Genomic DNA, 24,227 nt, shown 5'->3' with positions numbered 1-24,227 from the left:
TGTTTCTAAGAGCCTCTCATTCAACACACTAAAATAGGAAGACAACTAACTTTAGCAGGGCAGCAACTGGGGCACAATTGTATGGCAAAACCTTATCAAAGTATTGTGAAATTCTCTGAGTTTACCGAATAAACTTGGTCTGAATTATTTCCTCTATAGAAAGCCAGCCTGCCTACTCAGCAAGATCTCAAAATGACTCCCATGACTTTCAATTAAGGAAAATATGGCAGCTATAAATATATTGTATAGCTGACCATCCCAAACTTTTTCATGTACAAAGGGTTCCCAGTTTATTCTTTCTGCTCTTCTGTGATACTGTATACTGTTGGTAGCTCATGAGTTCCAGTATTTCCAATAAGTTACAATATTGTCACAATATTTGTTACAAAACTAAAATCTAACTCATCCCAAATATCTCACTCTGGAGCCTGCAACAGTGCACACCAACCCACAGGTCTGCTGACAGTTTATCAACAAACCTGACCTGTTGAATCAGGAAAACGACCTGGATTGAAAAATAATTTTCCAAACTGCAACCCCTGTGGAAGGCTGATAGTGGAGATTTCAGTTACTGATTGCACAGACCTGAGTTTCAAATTTAGAAGTCATATCACTTTTCTACACCATCTCGTATTTCCTCCCTTAAATCTTTGCTTACACCATAAAGCAGTTCAATACATGCAATATTTTTAAAAGGAACAGATCTTCCAATTTTATTTGTCCTTTAAGTAAAAATCAATACAGGCTCTCTATTCTTTCCCCGTCGTCTCAAATTTTCCCAAAAAGTTTATTTTCCACCTGAACAAAAGAAAACACACGGGAGGTTTCAGCAAGCCTGAAAACAAGAGGACACAGTGGAAACTCTGCAAGCAGGACTAGTCGTGCTAGCACAGCCACAGAGGAGTCCTATCTGTCTAGGTCACAGCCAACAAGATAAATTTCAAAACATTTCTGAGAGACATTCTGTACCAAGAGCGTCCTTTAGCTTGTCTATTCAAGGAAATGTCCACTGACAATGTTCCAACTTGAAGTTACTGCTTCTTATGTAACTATACATGCTGCACACACTCTTTCTGTGATTTAGCAGAGGATCTCTTATCTGAGAAACCCCCTCCATCAGCCAAACACGTGCTACCCCATGGGACTGACCTGTGATCCCTGCCCAGACAACTAACCCTGCCCAGCACTGGGCTCCTGCAGCTAGAGCTGAAAGGCAGAAATTCCACACAAACCTCATAAAGCCTCCTGCTTTTATGCTCAATACATTGAATAAAGCCAAATAAAGCCAAACAACCGCGATAAATACAACATCCAGTTAACGCACATCAAGGAGCTTGGAATTCATAAAGCTTCCAGTGGGAAGGGGTGCCATAAATAAAATGCATGCTCGTTCTCACTGCTAAGACTTCCAGCAGGCACTTCAAAGCCTTAAGGCACTGAGCACCACACTGCAGGCAAAGCACACTTGTTCTTAGCACAAATGAACGGACTGACACTGAAAATGTGCACCACAGGATGAGCTGAGTAACTGAGCCATTGGGTATGGGGGGGGAGAGTTATCTAAAAAACAGTTATGTCTCTTTACTAAAGAAAATATTTCCAACTCTGTATTTAAAAACTAGCAGAGCACAAAACTTAGTTCCTCAGGGAAACATTTAGCATTGGAGGAAAGTCTTCAAAACTTCAGCAAGCTTTAAGTAAATAAGCAGATGGGAGAAAAAAGGAAAAGTTAGGTAGTTTGATGCCATGTACTTGCTAACATTTGTTTTAAACTCTTGGCTCCAGCAAACCCCAGGCATTTAATTTACTTGCTTTCCCTTCAATTTAGAATTACATATTTCTATAATTTCTGTCTGGGGTTTTTTTTGTTTTCTTTTGTTTTTTAAAAGGGGGGAGGGGGGAACAAAGCATTTAGCCAGCTAGTATTACAAACTGTATTTAAGACTTTCCGAGGAAGAATGACAGTGTTGTCTGTCCACAGAATGCACAAAACACCTACAGAATTCGTTCCTCAATCAGTAACTACAGTATCAGTCAACCTCACCAATTTTTTGTACTAACTTCTGAAAAAAGTATGGATATGTGCAGTAGTGGAAACACAGATAGGTTCAGATATTGCCACAATGTCAAAAGATATTTATACAGTGCTTTAATGTATCCCTGTGAAATATGTCACTCTAAATGAGAAGCTTTAATCTTAACTGTTGTTTAATCCAGTACAAATGAAAATATTTGTGCAAGGATATTTTACCAGCTGCCTCCATCAGGACTACTTCGTTATTATTCTGTAACAGCTACCTGCCTCATCCACAAGAAAAAGTTGGTTCATTTATCTCTTTTTCCCAAATGCATTGGGGCATCTCTTGGTCACAGACTGTCACCAACTCAGACTCAGACAGACCCATCATGCACGAAAGGTGTCTCTGCTATGCTGAAGATCCTGTTCTGAGCAGAGCAGTTCACCCGACTTCACTTGACCCTTAAGAAACCAAAAAATATTGCCACAGCCCTGAAAATACACTGCTTGACAGCAAAAAAATACTGGTTTTATTTAAATAAAAAACTGTTGAAGCAGGGAAGGAAAAAGGGCAGTCAGAGAAAGCCTTCTATCAGTTCTCCTGCTCACGGGAAGGAAACCTCAAATGAGCCGCAAGCAACGATAGGAATCTTCATCTCAATGGCTCCCTTAGTGCCGAAAACAAACCTTCCACAATCCTATTCTTTATGAAACAGTTCAGGAGATTTGCTCTGAACAGATTTCACAGCAATCCAGGTCTCTAACAGAGTAGCTATTGTTTCATCAAGTTCTTCTCTGACGTAACAAAGCCACCACAGAACTCACCGAACCCACGTGCAGTTCTGGATGCAAAGAGTGACTGGGATTTGTCAAAAAAGGGATTTTTTAGAGTTCTCTCAAACTTTATGAAAATTATTGCAATCTGCTATTTGAAGAGCAGGCTGATTCTGTGAGAATTGTTTCACCGTATAATTACAAAGCATATAATTCAGTACTTTAGGGATTTTTTTTTTTTGCAGATTCATTTAATTCAGAATACCCTAAATCGATGTACAGAATTTAGCATTATGAAGTCATTACCTTTAACTCTGACACACCAGAAAAAAACCCCAGACCTAATATTTGTGGGATATTTTTATTACATTCAATCTCAATTCACTTAACCCATATTATTGGGAAAGTTGTCTTCTAACTGCAATACAGGTCTTTCAGTGGGAAATTCAGAGTAAATGCAGCACATCTTTAAATAAATGTATTTAATATGTGAAGGTGCATGCTGCTCTGCAGTTAGACCAGCCATAAAATTGCTTCTCTTTTTTAGAAACTATCAAATCTTATAAAGTGCATACACCATTCGTACAGGGTATAAAACAGATATTAAAATTCACCTTGAAAACATTTCATAGCTGATTCTAAAGTAAGAGATAGCTCAGGTTACAGCAGAACAAACCATCAGCTGATTTCAGAAGACACGTGCACACTGGTGGAATTTTGAACTGCCTTTTTCTCAGCTGATATAACAATAAACGCCCTCAGAGTTAAATGTCCAATTACAACAGATACAATAATTAAACTTGCCAAAATCAGAAACTCCCTGAGACTGTGTCAGCAGAGCAGATGGCACTGCTGCTCCTGAATATGCCTTCAGAAAAGCCAAGGGGAAGCAGAGAGAGAAATGTATTTTATTTCCCAACAACTTTCATGGACGGAATTTGGAATTTTGGTAAGAAAAGGAAAACACAGCAGAAGGTAAACCAGTTTCATTGCTGTAAATTGGAGTAAGAAAATTAATTTCAAAAGAGTTTACGTTTGCAATCCTCCCAACTAATGAAATACCAAGCTAAAAAAATTTAGCCCTGCTAAAGAACCTATAAATTATTTCCTGTGAGCTCAGAGACGAAAAAGCATTTCAAAACATATACCAGAGTTATGACCTAGAAGCAATAAACCACTAAGCTTTCAAACGAGATGAAAATAATAATTCTTTACTTCCTAAAATTTACAACAATAGATGAATGAAAAGGACAGAAAGGGAGCATGTGGTAGTAAGGGCAAGGAAAATACAGCTACAGTTTTTCAGTCACCTCTGTTTTACCTCTTAATATCCACTTTGTTCGAATGAGATTCAAAAACTGGAAAAAAATGCATGGCAAAAATACATAGGAATGTTTTCAAGCCTGTCATACAGTGCCCTCTTCTTTCTGACAGGTTCCCTCATTTAAAATCCATTTTTAGTTATGTTGCATGACCCATATAAACCGACCCCAAATCTCTCACATTTTTAAACACACAGCCTACTTTTCCTTATCTACAGTGATACAATTGTATAGTCTGCATCCTCCCCACCTCTCCCAGCACCAATGATTTAGCTGCAGCCTGCAATGGTTCTGATGTTACATTGATGCAGATTGCAAGCCTACACACACTCCTAAATAAGCGCAGCAGGAAGGCAGAGTCAGCATTCCTACTCACCGGCAGGCACAGGACGATGCCAAGCCTTTTCAAGTGGGTCAAAGCATTTCTGTGGGTATGAAGGATGGTCACTCTCCCTGGTCCTTCCCACAGGCACCCATGGGACACACTGTGCTGGCTGCTGAAGCCTCTGCACTTCCTGGCTCACCAGATTTACTCCACACCAAAGTATTAGTTTGGTTCATACATCGCGTTTCTGGCAAGTGCAGGGCTTACCTTGCACGAGCCAGAGAGGCTGTACAGACAATCCTATAAACTCTGGGGTTATTTTTGGAAGGAATGAGGCTTGGGGCAAGCTTCTGGAGGTAAAACAACTCACACAGCCTGAATCTGGTGGCTGTCCTCCTCAAGCAACCTCCAGTTCCTTCCCCATCACACAGGGAATAGAAGTCTTAGATGCAAGACAGAAGTCAGTGGCGGCCACCTCTGGAAATCCAGTAGTAGGAAAAGGCTCACAGACCAGTCAAATAATTAATCCTGCCCTCGATCTGCTTCCAATTTGTTCCCAGATGAAGAAAGCTCAGCTCTGGCAGCCGCTATTCAGAGACAGCAAACAGGCTGCACACTCCTTCCCCTGATGCAAGGGATGTATTCCAGCAGCGTTTGAACTGCAGATTTAAGGAAGGTCCTCCCTTTCTGGTTCATGAAGTGCATGAACATCTGATTAATGCACCAGGTGCTGAAGCATATTACAGCTACAAAAGTCAACTGGAAGGGTGGATGCTGTTTGTCTTGCTCTACCACTTTCTTAGTCTGCTCAGTTTACAGATGTGACTTATTTTTCATGTCATACAAAGAAATACACTTCTCTATCATCACAGCAAAGATTTTGGTGCCTGCTGACTTAAGTAGGCTATTATTAACTCACTAGAGCAATGGAAACTTGTTATCACTAAGGGATTTTTGACATAGCTGGCCTCAAACAACCCTGTGAATATATATATTTAAAAAAAACCCCAACAACAACAACAAACAAAAAACCCCACACAAACAAAACACATAAAAAACCAACCAACCAACCAAAAAAACCCACCACAGCCAAAACACCACCAAAAACCCGATAAACCAGGAAGTCTTATGCCCACGTTAATTATCACAGATCAATAATATTTCTCTGAATACCATGAGTGACAAGGAAGAACAAACCACACTACAGCCCTCATCTCAGGGCAGAAGTAGCCTGACAGCATTCTAGAGACATCCATGTACCTAAACTCTTATCAGAAGATAAAGTTCCCCACTAAAACTATTCAAGTAGTTTCTGTTTACTCTAGAAAAGTGCAGAGAAGAAACTTAACTGGGTCTTTATTAAGGGAAACGTGAAAGCAGCTAATTACTGCCTCAAATAATATATAATGTTTATTTAGGCACTTCTAAGAATTTCCACTCTCAGTTTTTGAGTGGAACAGACAGTTGTTTGAGCTATTGATGCTTTTAGAGGCACACCTACATTAAATACCACATATTTAAATAATTACTCAGAAACTAAATATACTATTTTTAGAAATAAAGTAACCTTCTTTTTTTGCTTTTTTTTGGGTTGTTTGGGTTTTTTTGCAGGGTGAGGGAAACAACTAATTAAACGATACTGAGAGACCACAGCACAACTTGCACTTGGAAAATGTTTTCTATTTATGATCATTTCTTCCAGCATACTCAGTTCCAGTAAAACTCACCCATGCTGAGTGGTATGTGGCACAAAGGCCTGTCTAAGCTGTACTGGACTTATACCTGGGATGGACTCCTCCCTGGCCCACTGGGAAAGGAGTGAAGACAATCATTCTAGAGAAACAAAAAGTAAAGGAGGTGGAGATCCTGGCAAAGCCAAGAAACACAGGGGAAATATTTGCTTTAACAGATGCAATCCTTCAAATTATAAAGTGAGGGTGCAGTCAGAGAAGACAAGCTGAGCAAGTGACTACTCTGCCCTCCCACCAGCAGCTGTGCACCCACCCTTTGGGGTTGATTGGGATCCCTAAAAAAGGAGGTAGATTCGACGTCAGAACAAACAGATTCAGATGCAAACTGGGCAGAAAACTAAGGCCCAGGAAAGGATCCCATGGCCATGATCAGGGTGGGAACAAGGGAAGTAGGACATCCCCTTTGGTAGTAGAAATACAGGGGGTTGGTAAAACAGCTGAGCTGATCCAAACATACTGTCAAGCTACATCAAAATAATCCCCAAAAGCACACCAACCCCAGGCACCCAGGAAAGGACTACAGATCTGTCACACCAAGAGGTGATTTTTTTTTTGAGCACATGTATCCTGATGTTCAGGAAGGAAAGGAAGCTAAGACTGTATTTCTTTATTCCTCAGAGAGCTGCCAGTGAAGCAGGAACGTGTTGCCTAAGGTCACACTTTTGGTGAGCAGATATCTTGCATTTGAGAGTAGCATCCATTCTCATCTGGCATTGAAGATTTTTTCTAATTCATGGTATAATTAAAATCCAACTCCTAATACATTAATTACAAAGGATTTTTCTTGTCCTACATGTAAGATTTTTACATTTGTTAGAAAAAAATTGAAAAATTCAGTAATGACACCCAAGAGGATAGCCAAAAAGACTAACCACCTTATCTCAGCAGTGCTAATTTTTCTACATCCTCTTTGCAGAGAAAAGAGAAGAGTTGCTTTGAACCCTCCTCCATCTCCCCTGAGCAAGCCTGGGGACTTGCTGCCTAATTAGCTTTTGTGAATAATCTTCCCCCCCTCTCTGCAAAGTCCACCTGTATTCTGCAGATTGCCTACATGCATGTGACCAGAAAACATTTTCCTAGAACCTGAAGATGGGATTTTTCTGATGGCAGATTTTCTACACCAGGAAGAAAGCACAGCCCAAAGTTTATTGCATCATATTGTCCAGAAAAGTACTGCGATTATACAAGTCCCAAATATTTCTCTTGTGGGCTACAAAACACCCAGCACAACCAGACGATCCATTCACACGATGAAGGATCTGTTTGTCAGCAGCCTTCACCACCACAGACCCTTCACCTGTAACACGAGCTGGCAGCCCAAACCAGGACAAGGATGATGAGTGTTCTCCGCCCTCTTTCCCTATATAAGTAACATAAAAAGGCCACACTGTTTCACTAATGCATCTGAAACAGTTAAAGAGAACAGTGAAGAGTCCCCGAGTTGCACAGAAAGCTGTTAAGATTTACGGGGGGAAACTGCGTGTATGCAAACCACAGGTTTTCTACAGCTGAAAATTAAAAAGGGATTTTTCTGCATAAGATTTTTATAAAAGAAACCAAGACTAAGACAGACCAATTGCTTAATGAGGCAAAGGCATAAATCCTCATCAAGAGTATTTCTGAAGCTGGCACAAATTAAAAGGACGAAGGTTAGTTAAGGAGATATTTTGCTTTTCAGTGCCTCTGGTTGCAAAGCCATTTTGATGCCACTTTAAGAGGTGTATGTCCATCCCAAGCTCCACATGGGTCAGCCTGCAGCACAACCCCATGAACATCTTTAGCAGCAGTTACTGAGTCAGTAAACCAGAGTTTGTGAAATCAGGAGGAGAGATCCTCTTCCAGCTAGTTCTGCATCCAGAGGCATTGCCACACCAGATGATGCTAAGCTCCTAGAAGGTAGTGTAGGATATTTTTCAGCTATGGGATCAGTGATTCATCACTCTTTCCCCCGTGCAAGATTACTACCACGAGCAGGAATTCCTTCAAGATCGATCTCTCAAACTTTGTGGCCAGAAGACCACCCTCAGCCATGTACTTTTCCAATGCCTTCAGCTGAAGTTTTATTAAATTTGCTGTTTAACAGAATTCTGCAAACTACAGAAGACACTGCAGCCAGGGAACATGAGAGAAACTGGTTAAGACTGGCATTTAAAACATCATTAACTGCACCTACTCTTGTAGATTAACCGATTCTTATAATTGAAGAGAAAGTTGATTAACAGTTCTGTAATTACACAACTGGTATTTTTAGGCTCCAATCATGTGTCACTTAAGCACATGCATAATTTAACCTATCCAGGTGACTGAAGTTACACCTGACTAAAGACTTGTGTGACCGCAGCAGCCACAGGGACAGGCCTGGAGAGCAAACAGCTTTTTCAGACTGGCTCTAGCCACAAGCTAGAACGCTGCATTAAGCTCCCTCCACAAAACCAATCTGCATGCAACTTTAACGATGTTGCACATCAGCATGACCGCCTTTGAACCTTTTCCACACGGCTGCCGTGCTGAGCTCTGGCAGGCTCATTAGCAGAATGCAGCTTTGGTCTCTCCTACCCCAAAGAAACAGGTTCATCTTCCTGAGAAAGTTAAACAGGAATGGGAATACCACTAAAAGGCAAATAAGCAGCAAATTAAGAACACAGAGGAAAAAAAATGAGCAAGATTTTGCTATGCGAGACAAGTTACCAGCAGTGAATCATTTGCCAGCAGAAATAACTTGATGGAAGGGGTCAAACTCATCTTGATGCAGCTCAGTTCACAAAGACAGACTGGAGCACAGCACAGCTGGTAAAAGCAAATGATCTTGCATCTGTTAGCACACATTCAGAGAAGCAGGTCAGAAAAACATCCTCTGTAAACAAGAATTTAGGTACAAGAGTACTCAAGAATAGCTACTACGTGCCTGCAGTACAATTAGGCAAGGCCTACAATGCCATTTGGTTTACACTTTGAAGAGGTTACAGAGCCTGACTTGTGATGGCACAGCTCCATCCAGCCTGTGCACAACACAGAAAACACTCACATACACCAAACACAACTCTTACAGGGTAACCAAACACTTACTAATATATGGCACAAATCAACTCTCAGGCACTGCAGAGCAAGCTTCCAACCCAGCTTCACAGCTCCTGGCAAGTTTGGGGTGCCACAATCCCATCTTCCTAAGCCTGTGCACATGATCCCACCCTACCTCATACCAGCACCGACATTTATGCAGTCACACAGAAAGCCGATTCAGGGAAATGACCGACAGAATAATCCCAGAAAAAAAAAAGGAGGTGATCAGAAGTTCATTCAGTTCAGATACCCAAAATAGTGGCTGAGCATAGGGAGAAGCATAAACAGACAAGTGAAAGGGTGACAGCCAGAGTTTAGATGAGTTCAGACTGGATTACACCTTTTAAGAAGGGTTTTGGTAGATGTGGGAACAAGTAGCAAAGGGCTTGAACAACAATCCGTAATCTGAGATTATTGCCCTGCAATACACACAGCCACATCTCAAGCACTCCAGGTCAGCCAGGAAATAGACTGTCAATAGAGTAACAGTGGGAAGAACTGTGCAGCTAAATTACATTAGCTCTAAAGAGTGCCCCAAGTCTAGAAATTTTTAAGCAGTAAGTGCTTGTGAAATAGAGTTTTCCTAACAAAGTACCTAGAAATTAATTTGCAGAAGGCAAAAACATAAATTTATTTATTAAATTTAAATTTTAAGAGCCAAGTTTTTCAAGTCCACATTTCACAAAAACACTGCAGCATTAGAGAAAAAACTAGCAGACATCTGGGTAAGAACCATCAACCAGGGACACCTTGCCAAATTCCACCCAGCACAAGTCAGGGGACTACAAAGTGAAAACTCTTAGCAGAGGTGACAAGAATCAAGTAGATCAGATAAAGAAAATAAGTACTGCTTTGGGTAGAGGTAAGTGTGAACAAAGCATGGAACAGAACCTGGTATTCAATTACAAAAACCATTGTGCTAAGACTGACTGAGCTGTAACAGACACTTTCCCAGGCTTTGAGGATTACAGAGTTATGGTAAAAGACTGAACACCTAGATTAAACTAATTCAGAGCTGTAACTGAGAAAGTATTATCAAGCAAGAACGCTTCACTGTAACACAGCAAAAATATACTACTGCAGTAATCATCCAAAAAGTTGCCAGCAAAGAATAAAAAGAAAAAATAAAAATCAGCAAACCAGAACTTAATGGAAATATGCCAATTCTCAGAATCTGTAGCTTCTCTCCTTTTTTTTTTTTTTGTCTGCTTTGATTAGCAGTAAACAATTAAAGACAGAATCCAATAGCACCAGGAATCATCCAGACCAGGTTTTGGGATCCAAGACTAGGAAGCAAAAAGCCTGACCAGTCTGTCACAGACCTTGAAAGAGCTCCAGTGCTCTCCAACTCAGAAACAAGCTCATCAAATTCTTGCTGGTACAATTACTAGCAGGAAGTTTAGACACTGGTAAGATTCACATGTGCACAACTGTCAGATGTAGACAAACTATAAGCACACATCTACACTCTTGAAACTGTGGATTGGCTCTTTGCAGAACACACCGTGTGAATTTAAACAAGGTAAGCACTTCATGTGGGACTGTATATGAATGTAAACTACTGATCTCCATGGACAGGTTGAAGATGAAGTACCAATAAAGGTTCACAGAGGGTCTACAGTAGCTGTTTCTGAAGTTGGATGATCTCCTGAAAACATCAGTTGTCCAACTATGCCCAACAGAGAATCAACTTGATTACTGAATCAGCCTCTAAAATCCTGATTTTACAGCTGTAGAAAAATCAACAGATATGCCAGCACACAAATCATATGGCATCCTCCTTCAGCTGAAATCAAATGAAATAAATATGGGTTGGTATATTAACTCAGCAATTGCATGTTTGCCATACACACAGAGTGTGCAAACATTCCGGAGAATGTGACAACATAAAATGTATGAAACAGTTCAAGTTAGAGTGAGATTGTAAGAGGCTTCAGGAAAAAACATATTGCTCTTAATGACATAAGTATTAAATAATCCATAACTGTGATGCAACTTTCAGGATTTAAAAAAAAACACAACCCACATACAGAAATTCCCACAATTAAGGTTTAATTCAAGCCTACCACTTCAGTAACATGTCACCTTATCTTTAGTTAAGGGGGAAAAAATGCATAACTTATAAACCAGGTTTCAATGTGCTGTCAGTTTGGTACCATACTTTAAATTCTCCTTGGCAATCAATCAACCACTACATTTATCTTACAGACTAATCCTGTAACATCCTTGTACCATATGCTGTCAAACCATTTGCCATAGTTCAATACTCTAGTCCTTTCAAAAGGAATTTTTTCAGAACCATCAACACCACAATCAGCAACACAGTCATTTTTCTCCCCATATTTTCAACAGGTTCAGAACACTTTTTGCCCAAATTTTGGGAAGGAAATGAAACTCCTATACAGGTAAGGATAACAATGTTAGTTATCCCAGTTCCTCTCTTGTTTTTTATATTTCATTATACCATCAGTAGTTCACTTGTCTTTCCTTCTGGGAAAGAACAGAGTAAGAAATCTCTGCTCACCTAATAGCAGTTAGACAACCAGCATTGTTCTTTCTTCCCTGCAAGAATTAGAGCAGCTGGGGGGGAAAACAACCTCCAGCTGTACTGTGGGTCCAGCAAACCTGGTAGTTAAAGAAAGTGGCTCATGTCCCTGCTTTGAAACGGCTCACACCTACTTTACATGCTAAGCAAAACACAGGTGTAAAGGCCGAAAAGAACTCACCACTCCTCAAGGAAAATAGCATTCCTTCCATCAGTGGAGCAGCTGGGATGGTGACACTGCTGCCCTGCTCGGGTCTGTGGAGCCACCCAGGCAGAAGCAGCAGGGCGGGTGTGCTCGACCACACTGTTCAATGACAGGCTGCTACCAAACAGACAAGTCACCTCCTGCACATCCCACCTCCCCCCCTGCACATCCCACCTCTCCCCTGCACATCCCACCTCCCCCCTGCACATCCCATCTCCCTTCCTGCACATCCCACCTCCCCTGCACATCCCACCTCCTCCTGCACATCCCACCTCTCCCCTGCACATCCCATCTCCTTCCTGCACATCCCACCTCCCCCCCTGCACATCCCACCTTCCCCCCTGCACATCCCACCGCCCTCTCCTGCACATTCCACCTCCCCTCCTGCACATCCCAACTCTCCCCCTGCACATCCCACCTCCCTCCTGCACATCCCACCTCTCCCCCTGCACATCCCATCTCCCCTCCTGCACATCCCACCTCCCCCTGCATCCCACCTTCCCCCCTGCACATCCCACCTCCCCTCCTGCACATCCCACCTTCCCCTGCACATCCCACCTCCCCTCCTGCACATCCCATCTCCCCCCCTGCACAGCAGCAGCGGTTCCAAAGGGTTCCTGTGCTGAGCCAGGCCAGGGAGTGGAGCTTGCCAATACAAAGGTTTTGGGGGTTTACTTTTTCTGTTCCTTTTGTTAGATTAGCTTTCTATTACTTGAAATACAAAAAAACACCTACAATTTAAGCAAAGGAAAAGCCAAGCTTGCTGTAATAAAAATAACAGAAACCAAGGATTAGGTGGATCATTTTCAGCAGAGGTTGTATCATGATATATTAACATGACACCATCACCTCTACATTCTCATTATGTGAGCAAAAGTGATGGGATTAAATCAAATAAAGGATAATAACAAGTCTGCAGAGACTACAATAGAGGAGAAAGGTTTCGGGCCAGGGAACACAAAGTAAGTGTGCAACAAATGTTCAAGTTTTACCACAGGTCAAGTGGACTACTTTTTGTAGAACCAACAAAGCACATAGACTTACTTGTCAGAGGCCATAACTATTTGCCAGTATCAGAGGTAAAAAGTGACATTTCTTGAATAATCTTATAAGTATCTTATCTAAATACACACAGAGAGTGAGATTATTTGGTAGTTTATCGGATGAAAAGTCAACTGCTGAAATTTCAGCCAATTAAGTTTAAACGCACCAGGATGGAATTATTCACAGAAACAAGAAACATCACCTTAAAAACAAAACTTTCATTCTGAAAATGGTTTGCCTTTAAAAAAGAGGGACAAAGAACTAACGTTACTTGTTTCAGCAAATTAATGTGGCACACAAACATTGCCACCAAAGCAGACACTGTTGAAAGAAATTGAGAATTCCAACAGAAATAAATACCAATTAAAAAAGACAAATATATAATTGTCAGGCTAGGTATATTGGCATGAGAAGTATAATTTTGTAATTTCATTTTGTCTTGGTATTTCAAAGCATAAGCTACAATTTAAAAATCCATTCTCAAGTCTTTAAAGACTAAAACTTCAAATTTGGGTTTATTTCAGACAATATATTGACAGCATCAGAGGTTTAGTAGAGGTGTCACTGCTAGTATAGTTATGTAATAAACTCCTAATTAGGCTAATCAGGGTCTTTCTGGAAAAGAAAATCAACTTACTATGCAAAATTCTATCAACAACACTGATTTAGACTTTAAAAGCATCTCCCTTCACACACCGTTTCTGACAAGTCCTCTTAAAGATGTATTTGCAACATTACTGACATCAAATCATAAACCAGTATGGCCACACTCTGCTGTGTCAGCATTATTATTTAAGTGCAAAACAATATTATTTTGTTCAGAAAATACTCATCTGTCATGACCATCCACAAGGACTGAACGATCAACAGAAATGCACCTTATGAAGTGACATGAAGGAGAAGCTCGAAAAGTTAGGGTGTTGGTCCAAAGTTTCCAGGAAAAGGAAGCACAGCATGTGGCAAAGACAACTACGAGAAAAGAGAGGACTTTGGATGCTGCAGTCTGCCACCAGCAGAGCAGAGAGAGCAGGACTGATGTGGTAAGACAAAATGGTAATGCAGCAGGACTAGTCAGGCACAGCCTCGAGGGACAAGAAAAGAAATGAAAGTTTAAAACACAAAGGAGTAACTCTCTCCAAGATAACCCATGTGGGGCAGTAGATGATCTGATACAGTATCTTTAAACAAGTGAGATAACTGTCAAATGCAAAGTGATGTTTCAAGGTGCCTTTGTATAAGAAAAAAAAAATCAAAGTACAACATCAGGAGACTTTGGTACAAACAGTCCAAATCCAGCCTAAACAGCTCCACATGCACAAAGGTTTCCCCCCCACACTTGAAACAGCAAAGTCAAGAATGGCCTCATAGCAGAAGGTATGAAGGATCATCTAGCAGACACTTATCTCACCCACACAGACACATTTAAAAAAAAAGACTGAACAGCCGGAATTGCCACACTGAACGACTTCACTCCTTAGAATAATTCCTGATTTAACGTTGGACACTGTCCAGCAATTATTCAAAGCTACTGAATAGTCATGGAGCAGTAGGGAAATTTTTAACAAAATCAACTTGCATAAAATGTCCTATATTCAACTCAGGCAAAACACCTGTTAAACGATGGTTTCAAAATATTTAGTAAATACACGGCAAACATAAAACATTGCAAATGCATTACAATGACAGAAAAACTGCTGAGCCTCGAGTTTACAAATCTATGATAGCTAAAACCAATTTGTACATTTCCAGGCTATATCAGCACCAAAAAACCCTCCAGAGCTAAACCAAAAAAAAAAAGAAACCAAACAAAAAACTCCACTCTCCAGAACTAAAAACAAACAGAAAAAACCCAACACCAAATCACTTCAGTTGAGAAGAGCAAGTACCACACAAGTGGGAGATGCCAAGCACTCTTTCAAGTCAGAACAGAAGGCTGCATTTTCAGCTTCTTCCTAGGGGAGTGCTGGATTTGCAGATTCTAGAAAAAGACAACCCACATTTCCACACAGTTCACAGATATACTCAGAAATGGAAGAACTGATGGGCATTGAATCCTTGTGCGCTGGAACAAAATACCGTGAAATAAAAGACTTTTATTTAAAATGAAACAAAGGTAACCAGGTCTTCAAACAGACCGTAGAAATCCACACTTAGATTTTCAAAATCATTTGAAAGCATTTGATGTGATGAATCACCCTAAATTCTGTAAGTATCAACTAAGGATAAAGAAACGAACAGCAGCCAGAAGAAAGAGCTGGAATTAAAATTGAGTATCTTTATGGACGCTCACACATCGCTCTGTAAGTGTTTATATGCTCCCTTGTACATGGCAACACGCAGAAACCAAAAAACAAACAAACAAACAAACGCGTTCACTGGGCGGAAAGATGAGAAGGGGAGAGCTGCTGCAGCCCAGAGAGAACGCACAGCGCGCCGTGTGATGCCGGTGTTACACCAACCCGCCGCGACGGGCAGGGCAGCGCTCGGCCGGAGCACTCCCCGGGCGCTGCCGCTCCCCGGCACTGCGCTCCCTCGGCCGCGGGACCCGGCGCTGCCCGGGGCGCGGAGGGTGCCCGGGGGAGCGGCCCCGGGAGCCTCGCCCGGCGGCGCGGGTCGGGTCGGGTCGGGTCGGGTCGGGGCGCTGCCGGCCGGGCCCGCGGGCGGGGAGCGATGAGCGGGGCACGCCGGGGCGCCCTCCGGGTGTTGGGGCCCGGCCCCGCGGAGCCCGAGCCTCCCCTGCGGGCTGGGGGCACAGCCCGGGGGGTGTCCCCGCTCCCCACTTCCCCCTCGCCGGGCGGGGAGGCGGCTCGGGGCGGCCAGACCCGCGGCAGCCGGCTGGGACAGGTCTGAGCCGGCCGGCCCGTCCCTTCCCCCGCCCCGCCGGGCGCTCCGGCCCCGCCGCCGCGGCACCCCAAAACCCTCACCATTCTCCTCAGGGCCGGGCTGGGTCTCGGCGCCGACTCTGGTTCTCCTCTCGCCGGGCAGCTCCTGCTCGTGGTTCGGCGTCGGCGGTGGCGGGGCCTGTCTCCATCTATCGGGGCTGGGCTCGGCGGCAGCGGAGCGCTGGGTGGGGAGCGGCCGGGCGAGGACGGCGCACGGGGGGCGAAGGGAGGCGCGGGGTGCGGAGGACGGCGCTGGTTCGGCTCCACACCGGGACCCAGGGCTGGCGGCGGTCTCGGCCCGGCGCCTCTTTCTCATAATTGTGCGACTCGGCCGGTGGAGGAGCCGCGGCGCTGCCGCGTCAGCGCGCACCGCCCCCGGGGAGGAGGGGGCGGCCGGGGCGGTGCTGCCCGGCCGGGAGGAGCGCGGGTGTCCCGGCCCCTCCGAGCGGCAGGGGAGCCCCGAGGTGCCCCGGGAAGGTGGCAGTGGCTGCCGGTGGGCAGCGGCCGTGCTGGGGAGGTAACGGCGGAGAGGTTAAAAACGGACCTTCCCGGGACAGGAACCCGCCGGGCTGGGAACGCGCGGCTCACAGGGGGGGGCTCCGCGCCCCGCAACCTCCGCCACGACGTGGGCCTCGCATCGGTCCCCCAGGGCAGGGACCGGGGCCCCGCTTCCCGGTATCGAGGTGTCACCTCAGCCCGGGCAGGGGCACATCCCCGCCCGCTGCTGCCTCGGGAAAAAGACTCGCGTTATTCCTTATTTGAGCGACAGAACAGGGAACATTCAAGATTTGTTCACCAGCCCTGCTTACGCATGGCAGTGCCCGAATCCTGTAACTGGGTTGAGCGAAACTGAAGGGAGGTTCGTTTTGGAAGGAAAAAAGTGGATGCATTTCTTTCACTTCAATCAACTCAGTTCCCAGTTTAGATTAGGAACTGCCCAGGGCAGGGACCTTGTCTTTTTGTTCCTATATACCATCCGCAAACTTAGAAAATCGGTACCACAAACGAAAGGGCTCATACAATAATTTCTACTACATGTGTCATTATCTTTTGCAACAAACTTTCTGCTACAGTAGACAGCATTTGTAAGGGAAGAGAGATTAAGCGTGGCTCGAATTTTTTGTGTTCCCTAAACAAAAAAAAATTAAAGATGTCCTAGAAAAATCTCACATCTAAAATATATATTTAGTATTATGTTAAGTCATTAATTTTTAATTTACGACATATGCAGTTCAATAGTTCAGTGTTTCCTTCACGATGAAAAGTGAGTTAAATCTGGCTCAGAGGTCCTGGTACCATTTTTAAAATGCCGTAGCCATACAAGAGCAGTAATTATGTATAAACTCCATTCAAACATTCAAATTATTTAAAACCTTTGATTTTTCATTGTCAGGCCTGATCATTTGTCAGCTGTTGTGAGTTCTTGAACCAATTATCATCTGCCTCCCCTTGCTGCAAAATGCCAATGTTAACTCTGCCACAGTGTTGGGCTGGGCTGACAGTGTGTGCTCACACCTGAACCATTGGCTTGTGCATCACGAGGTAACAGGGCTCTGCTCAGACAACCAAAAACTGATGAGCCACAGCATGACAGAAACAGTATCTTAAGAGTCTGAGGGCCGGTACACTACCCAATTCATTAAACACACTCCAATTATTAGACAGGGATGATCAAAAATCAAACCAAGCTTTAAAAATAAGCAAACAAACAAACAAAAAGGCAGCAGAAGGGGCAGCTGCAAGTTTAAACAGAACTGTAGATAACAAGAAACAAAACGCGTCCTCGCATTAACAGCCACTTAGCAGGGCAAGTCCAGTTGTAAATTCTGGTATTAGGACCCCCTCGCTGCAAACAATGGGTGCAAATCTGAGAAGACCCAGCACCTGCGGCACGCAGCTCACATTAGGATGTTGCTGCAGGGAGTTCCTAATGCTTGCTTTAACTTCTGAAGAATTCGCGCTGTTTTACATAGATATGAAAATTAGGTTCCTAGGACTCTCAATTTTCATAGAATAGGAAAATTTAGCTTTTCCAGGAAAAAGTTAAAATTAGTTCTGAGTACAAGATCACACAACGACCAGGCTACATTTATTCTCTTACTGCAGTCCCAAGCCTGCTGATCTGCAGCTACTTGTTCCTGCCTGAATTCCCATGTGCTAGTTCTTGGCTTAGGGAGCAGGAACAGAAGGAGCAGTGGAAGCCCAGTAAATTTTTTTTTTTGGAGATGATTCAAGAACTTTCCAAAGGAAAGCAGAGAAAGTGGGGGATTTCTGAATTCCTCAGTTAACACCATAAAGGATTTCTGAGAAGTTACCCCATTCCTGCTTCCTCTCTTCCTATTCTTCTCTTTCTAATTAATTAATTATCTGAAGCTCACATTCCACATTAAGTTAATGGGCAAATTCTTCTGTAACTTCATCTCATCTCAGTCTCACAGTAATATTTGGGCTATACTGGTTATCATGTTGGCCTCTAAATTTCATATTTGTAAACCCAAGACCTAGAAGGAGCAAGGAAATTAGGAAAAAGTAGCTGGAGGCCAGCCTGAACAGGAATCTTCTCTAGGACAAGCTGTTAAGTTTAGGAGAACACAGAATCACAGAGTCAACTAGGTTGGAAAAGACCTCTGAGATCATCAAGTCCCATGCTTGAGGTGAGGAATTTCCAAGCTTTTTTTTTTTTTTTTTTTCCTGTTGATCCTGCAAAACTGTAGAGAGATTGACATCAAATTGTTTGAGAGTTTAACTGTGATAAGCTTAGACGGAGAGAGAGCACGTTTGTTTCACTGGAACAGCTTGTGATGAAAATGAAAGGAAAATGAGTCATCAACATCCTCTCTGCCTCATGCTGTCCGGGGGAGCATCAGCTTTCCCAGTGTTGGGAAGGGGGGCAGGACACAGTGCCACAGTGAGATACATCCCTGTGACCTGGCAGTGGTGGCAGGTGGCCCAAGGAGGTCACCTTAGCTCCTCTTATTACTTGGATCAGCCATCTAGAACACGGCACGATTTGACCCTAAGCTAGCAGAGTTAGTCATCCAAATGGTGAATCCTTGTACATTCAGATGTTAAATCTCGTGAATCACTGTACCTCAGCCTTAGAGGGATGAGCAGTAGGATAAATATTTGCTTTTTGTCACAATAAGTGTTACCTTTCAATCACACCAACAGTCAACTCAAAACTCCTCTGATATCTCCTTCTAAATCAACAGCTGTGAATGACAAGGAAATAATGCAGCATTATTTGATACCTCATTGCATTTAAGGACCTTTAACCTGAAGCAAGCTTCTGCTATCTCAAATGGAATATAACTGGTTTAAACAAAACCCCTTTTGTTATGTGGCTCCTGTATCTCATTTTTATATCTCAGATTAAGCTACCAGTCTGTCCTTGACATGTTATGTTGAGTTTGTTATGTAATCATAACCAGCACTAGTAAAATTTCTGTCAACTTTAATAGGTTCTACATGGTATTGAACCAGCAGCAACTCGATCTCACTGTAAGTGCTAAAGGATGAGAAACCTCTCTAAGGAAACCCTTATCTCAATACTGCAAAATCCAGTAGCCAGGATGCTGCTGTTTCATTACTCACTCACCCCCCACATAGATGAACTACTGACTCATGCACAGAAAAAAAAAACAGCATTCCTCTTGATGACAAATGAAATGAGTTACCATTAAATGAAAGTAACCTTGGGTTTAACTTCGTTTGATTCTATAAAAAGTTTTACCAGATAGGTGCTGCTATTCTGCAGTTATTCAAAATAAGTGCTGAAACTCAAGTAGTTAAATCAGTCACAAATGCCAACTGATAAGGAGACCTAGTTAATATCCTACTTAAGGTTAAACAGATTTTGTGTAGAAAACCCTTTGTCCCTTCCTAAAGTAATCTGAGGCAGAAAAGAGTTCTAATTGGTTCACTTTTCATATTTTTTAAACAGGGGTGAATTGTCCCAAATGTTTTTTTTTTTTCCTTTGGACACAGGTTTGTCCATTTCTGATTTATCCAGGTAAATCAGCTGTTCAGCTACAGTGGAAACTCAGCAGTTTACATTCTGACTGCTACTCCTGCAAAGTGAAGATACATATATTTTTTCCACATGAAATTCAAAATTTGTCAAGTAGGGAAAAAACTTATACTATGAGACAGGTTAATGGGAACTCTGAGTCCCCTCCATTATTTGTGAAAGGTTTTTCTAGTGCTGGTGCTGCTGATTTTTTATGAAAACAGTTTGTGCAGTACTAAATAATGTTATAAACATGAAACTTTGTAGCAATTCAAAATACATTGTTTCAAAATGGGCTTAAGTAAAAACAGCCTATTGCTATTAATCACCCAACACTCAGGAAATATAACCTAAAAAGAGGAGGCTTCTTGCCATTGATGCTAGGGAAAATAAAACTTAAAAAATGTGTAACTTCACAGTTTTTCAACTATTTAGTAATTTTAGTAATTTACTTTGTTAGCATGTGGTACACTCCAGAGTCCCATTGAAGAGGTCCCAGAGGTTTAGCAATCTTTTTGCATTATACCAAGGTTTTGAAGGCAAAAAGTATTTAGTCTGAGCAATGTGTTAGCTTTAACAGCTAAGAAGATGCATTCCCTCAAAAGAAACAAGTGACTTAGCTGTACATTTAAAAAATAGATCATAATATCCAGGGTAAATTCAAGATACAGCAGGACAAAAATATAAAAAAATTAGTTCTGCATATTTAACAGTCACAAAACAGATTATTCCCTGTAGCTGTTTTAGACTCCAATCTCACAAGCAATGTATGTATTTAAACTAAAGTAACATTGACAGCTTACTGTGCCACCAAAGCCATAAAAAGAGAAGATGGAGGTGCCTTTGGAGATAAAAGAGCTGATCTGGTATCACGTGAAGGCCACCGGTGCAGTTCAGCTCCTCTCTAACAACACTGCATTTAGATGTTAACGAAGGGCAAAGTCAGCCATTCACTTTGCAACGCAGATGCAGGGAATGGTATGTGAGGCTTCCCAGCCCTTCAGTGCTTTGCTGGGAATGGCAAATCACCACCAACAATAGCAAAGGGCTGTAGGGTGGCTTTCTGATGGCAGCACAAAGGGTCCGATGACCAAACACCACCAAGCTCAGAGCGCAGAACGAGTAACTCGAGTTCAACTCGGCAGGATGGCTTGTCACATCCCAATTAGGCAACTGAGGGGGCGGGTTTTCCAGTTTTAAAATCTGCATTAAAGATATTCCCTATTAATAGAAAGGGACATCAAGTTAATGAGCTAACTGAGCACATGCAGTTCTGAATGCGAGATCTGTCCTTTCACATGCTCCACAGAGAGACGCATTACCCAACCCATCATCTAAAGTAAAATGTAAGTGTATCCTGTATTTGGGAATATGATACATTACTTCCTGCTCAGAAGACTGCATTTGAGAGCTTAACCCACAAAGGCTGAAGTCTTGCACAAAACTGCCCAGGGTGTGCCACACTCATCTCTATTTAGATGTGTAAAACCAGTAGCTGCCAGGAACTGTGTGGGTACATTTACAACATAATGGTGGTCATTTGCAAGATTTTATCAGTGCTCGCCTTTAAAAATGCAACTAAAACAACTTTATCTCAGTTTTGTTCCTTCTGAACTTTCTCCCCCCCATATTTTTTTTTTTAGAATTTCTCAAGCTTCCCTGGGAAAATTGTTCCTGCTGCAATCTTTGGGCTCACAAATTCTTGTGTTTTAATTCGTTAGCAGCTGAGCAGGTGCACGGTGGTCAGACAGTGAGGTGGCCTTTGCACAGAGATGCTCCATGTGCAAGAAGCAGAGCTGCAGCATCTCCTTCCAGGAGTGCACTGCCTGAACCAGCAAGCAAAGCAGCAAGAGGTAGAGGTGCCTGAATTTTAGAAACTGGGGAGTTCTAAAGTTCACAGAACTCTGCTTCTTTTTATATATATATATATATATTTTAATTTAGGGATAGGTAACTCTTAATCAAAATGTAAAATTTTAAATTTAATTTATATGGGACTGGTCCTAATTGTCCAAATTTAAACTCTTATTTGGCAGTGACCATGAAAAAAAGTACCACTTTGTCCCAGGTACCAGTGGGCATGCATTTGCTCTTGGTTCCATTATTACAATAATGTAAATTTACTTATAAAATTTATTTTTGAAATCAGCTACCACAGAGATACTCACTTACCTGTTTGCTAATTTTCTGCAGGGAGTTGCCTTAAATCCACAAGGATGGGTCAATTTCCCAGCATAAGCTTCCATTACATTTTGAAAGAAATATTTACTTAAAAGAAGCCCACTTTCCTTGTAGCTTTGACAGGGGCACAGCACAACAAAGGTGGAAATTAAATTAACTGAGCTATTGTTGAACTTCTAAATGTACCAATACCTGTCGAATTTCCTCGTATTCCCAAGCGTGTACAATAAATACACAGGTTGATACATTGTGGTAGCAGTTCTGCAAAACATGGGGAGAACCAGCACAAGCACATTTCAACCTTTGATGAAACTGCAAAAACCTTTCCTTTAATTTTTTTTTTTTGTTTCCAAACCTAAATCTGGTTGTTAAAACAACATTAATGCAACCCCAGAAAGTCGGTGGGGCCATAACACAGACAAGGAGAAGATCAGCTTGTTTTACATCCCTGTCACTGGTGGATTGAGCTGGTGGGTACAGTGGCTGTTTCGTTTTCACAGAGTCCAAAAGACTGAACCTCCTCAGTAATGACCTCCATACTGGAACAGAGGTACAAATTATTGTCCAAGACAAATAAATGTGCAAAGACACTTCAAAACATGCTGGTACTGCCCCAAACAGAAAAGAGGAGCAAAGAGCAAGGAGAGAGAACAGAAACCAGAGAGAATACCTGTGAGCACCCTCCTAACAAAAAGCTAAAAGCTCTTTGATCTAAACACTTTCTTGGTTAAAAGGTCTTGGAGCTGCAAGCAAAAAAACCTATTCTCAGCTATTTGATGCCCTCTGTATTCAAGGAAACAGGATCTTGCACATTCTTTATCAATAACAGGAATTCCAGAGATACCTGAGCCTCCACCATCAACCTCTCTCAAGAACACAAAACCTTGAACTTTGATCACTCACTTCTGACAAAAGGGATAACAGTCTGAGTTGTCCTCCTCCTTCTTTCCTTAAAAATTGTAAAGATAAACCATTCACTCAGAAAATGTGCTGTATAGGCTACTTGAAAATAAAACACTGCTTCAGCTTTGGAAAGCACTGCAAATCCAAAGACAACTTTTAAATGTGTTTAAATCTAACAGGTTAGTATAAGTAAATTATTCCAAGTGAAAAAAATCAAACCGTGTTGAGGTGATATAATTCCAGTTTTTCCATGAATAAAAAAAAAAGTGCAGGTTATTGAAGCTGGAAAACAATAAAAAACAACAAAAAACCCTCAAACAAAACCCTAAACAAACAAAAACCCACAACAAAAACAAACAAAACCCCACAAAAACCCCAAACAAAAACAACAACAAAACCCAAAACCAAACAAAACCACCTTAATAATCAGCGCAGTAGAGGTGGAATGCTCCTCTGTAGGTTGTCTACTCGAACCCCTCTGCTCAGAACAGGCTGCCAGGCCTGTGTCCACTTGTACATTGAGTTATCTCCAAGGGTGGAAACTCCAACTCCACCATCTCTCTGTGCAACTTAGGCCCAGTGTTTGAGCACACTCACATGGAAAAGCTTACTCTTGTGTCTAAATGGAATTGTATTGTAAAGGTTGGACTGATCTAAACAGGCAAGCATCCTCTTCCTCAGAAAACTGCCTCTCTTCTTGCAATTTTGAGATCTACAGTTTTGCCAGTGTGTCAAATGGAGCAGCCCTAACAATGGAATGCACGGGGAACAGACAGTGAAAAACAAGTGTGCTGCTTGCAGGGGTGCCTGTTCTTCTTAACCTCTTTCTTTTTTAAAACAAGTAAATTCAAAGAACATTTCAGACCATTCCCTTGAAAAATTAAACCAGAAAACAAGAATTTTTAAAGTACTCACTTACTGTGACTCAATGCTACTGGAACCTCCAGCGTATGAGCAGAAGAGGCTGTAAATATTTAAGAACATGTTGCACACAAACACACTATCCCAGGGCTGTAGGGATGTCCCAAGGATCACATATCAAGTGTATTCAGGTTCAGTGACCTTCTTCCCTGCCAACATTTCCAAACCAGCAAGGGTTTCATGTCCTAGGTGTGGCTGTTTCTTGCCCTCATGTCAAAGGCTGAGCACCTTCAGCTGAAAATGCTTCAGCAGCGCTATTCCCTGGCTGAGTGCAAGCACCTTGTTACC

General features: G+C 42.3%; 1 protein-coding gene across 2 annotated transcripts in view; it reads right to left on the bottom strand.

Moving 5' to 3' along the window:
* The window catches only part of TRPM7 (transient receptor potential cation channel subfamily M member 7), a 54,707-nt gene extending 38,421 nt beyond the window's left edge, over positions 1 to 16,286 (bottom strand). The window contains exon 1 of one of the 2 annotated variants that reach the window (XM_050309948.1): positions 15,968 to 16,286. In XM_050309948.1, coding sequence (XP_050165905.1) covers positions 15,968 to 15,970 — 3 coding nt within the window. In that variant the 5' untranslated portion in view covers positions 15,971 to 16,286. Of the gene's footprint in view, positions 1 to 11,975; positions 12,043 to 15,967 lie in introns of those variants that run through there. The other variant, XM_050309950.1, reaches the window with a different exon arrangement.
* Positions 16,287 to 24,227: the final 7,941 nt, after the last annotated feature.

Source organism: Myiozetetes cayanensis, unplaced genomic scaffold (assembly GCF_022539395.1).
Source record: "Myiozetetes cayanensis isolate MyiCay16 unplaced genomic scaffold, myiCay2020 scf14, whole genome shotgun sequence".
NCBI classification, from domain to species: Eukaryota; Metazoa; Chordata; class Aves; order Passeriformes; family Tyrannidae; genus Myiozetetes; species Myiozetetes cayanensis.
This window is presented reverse-complemented; position numbering and strand designations above follow the sequence as displayed.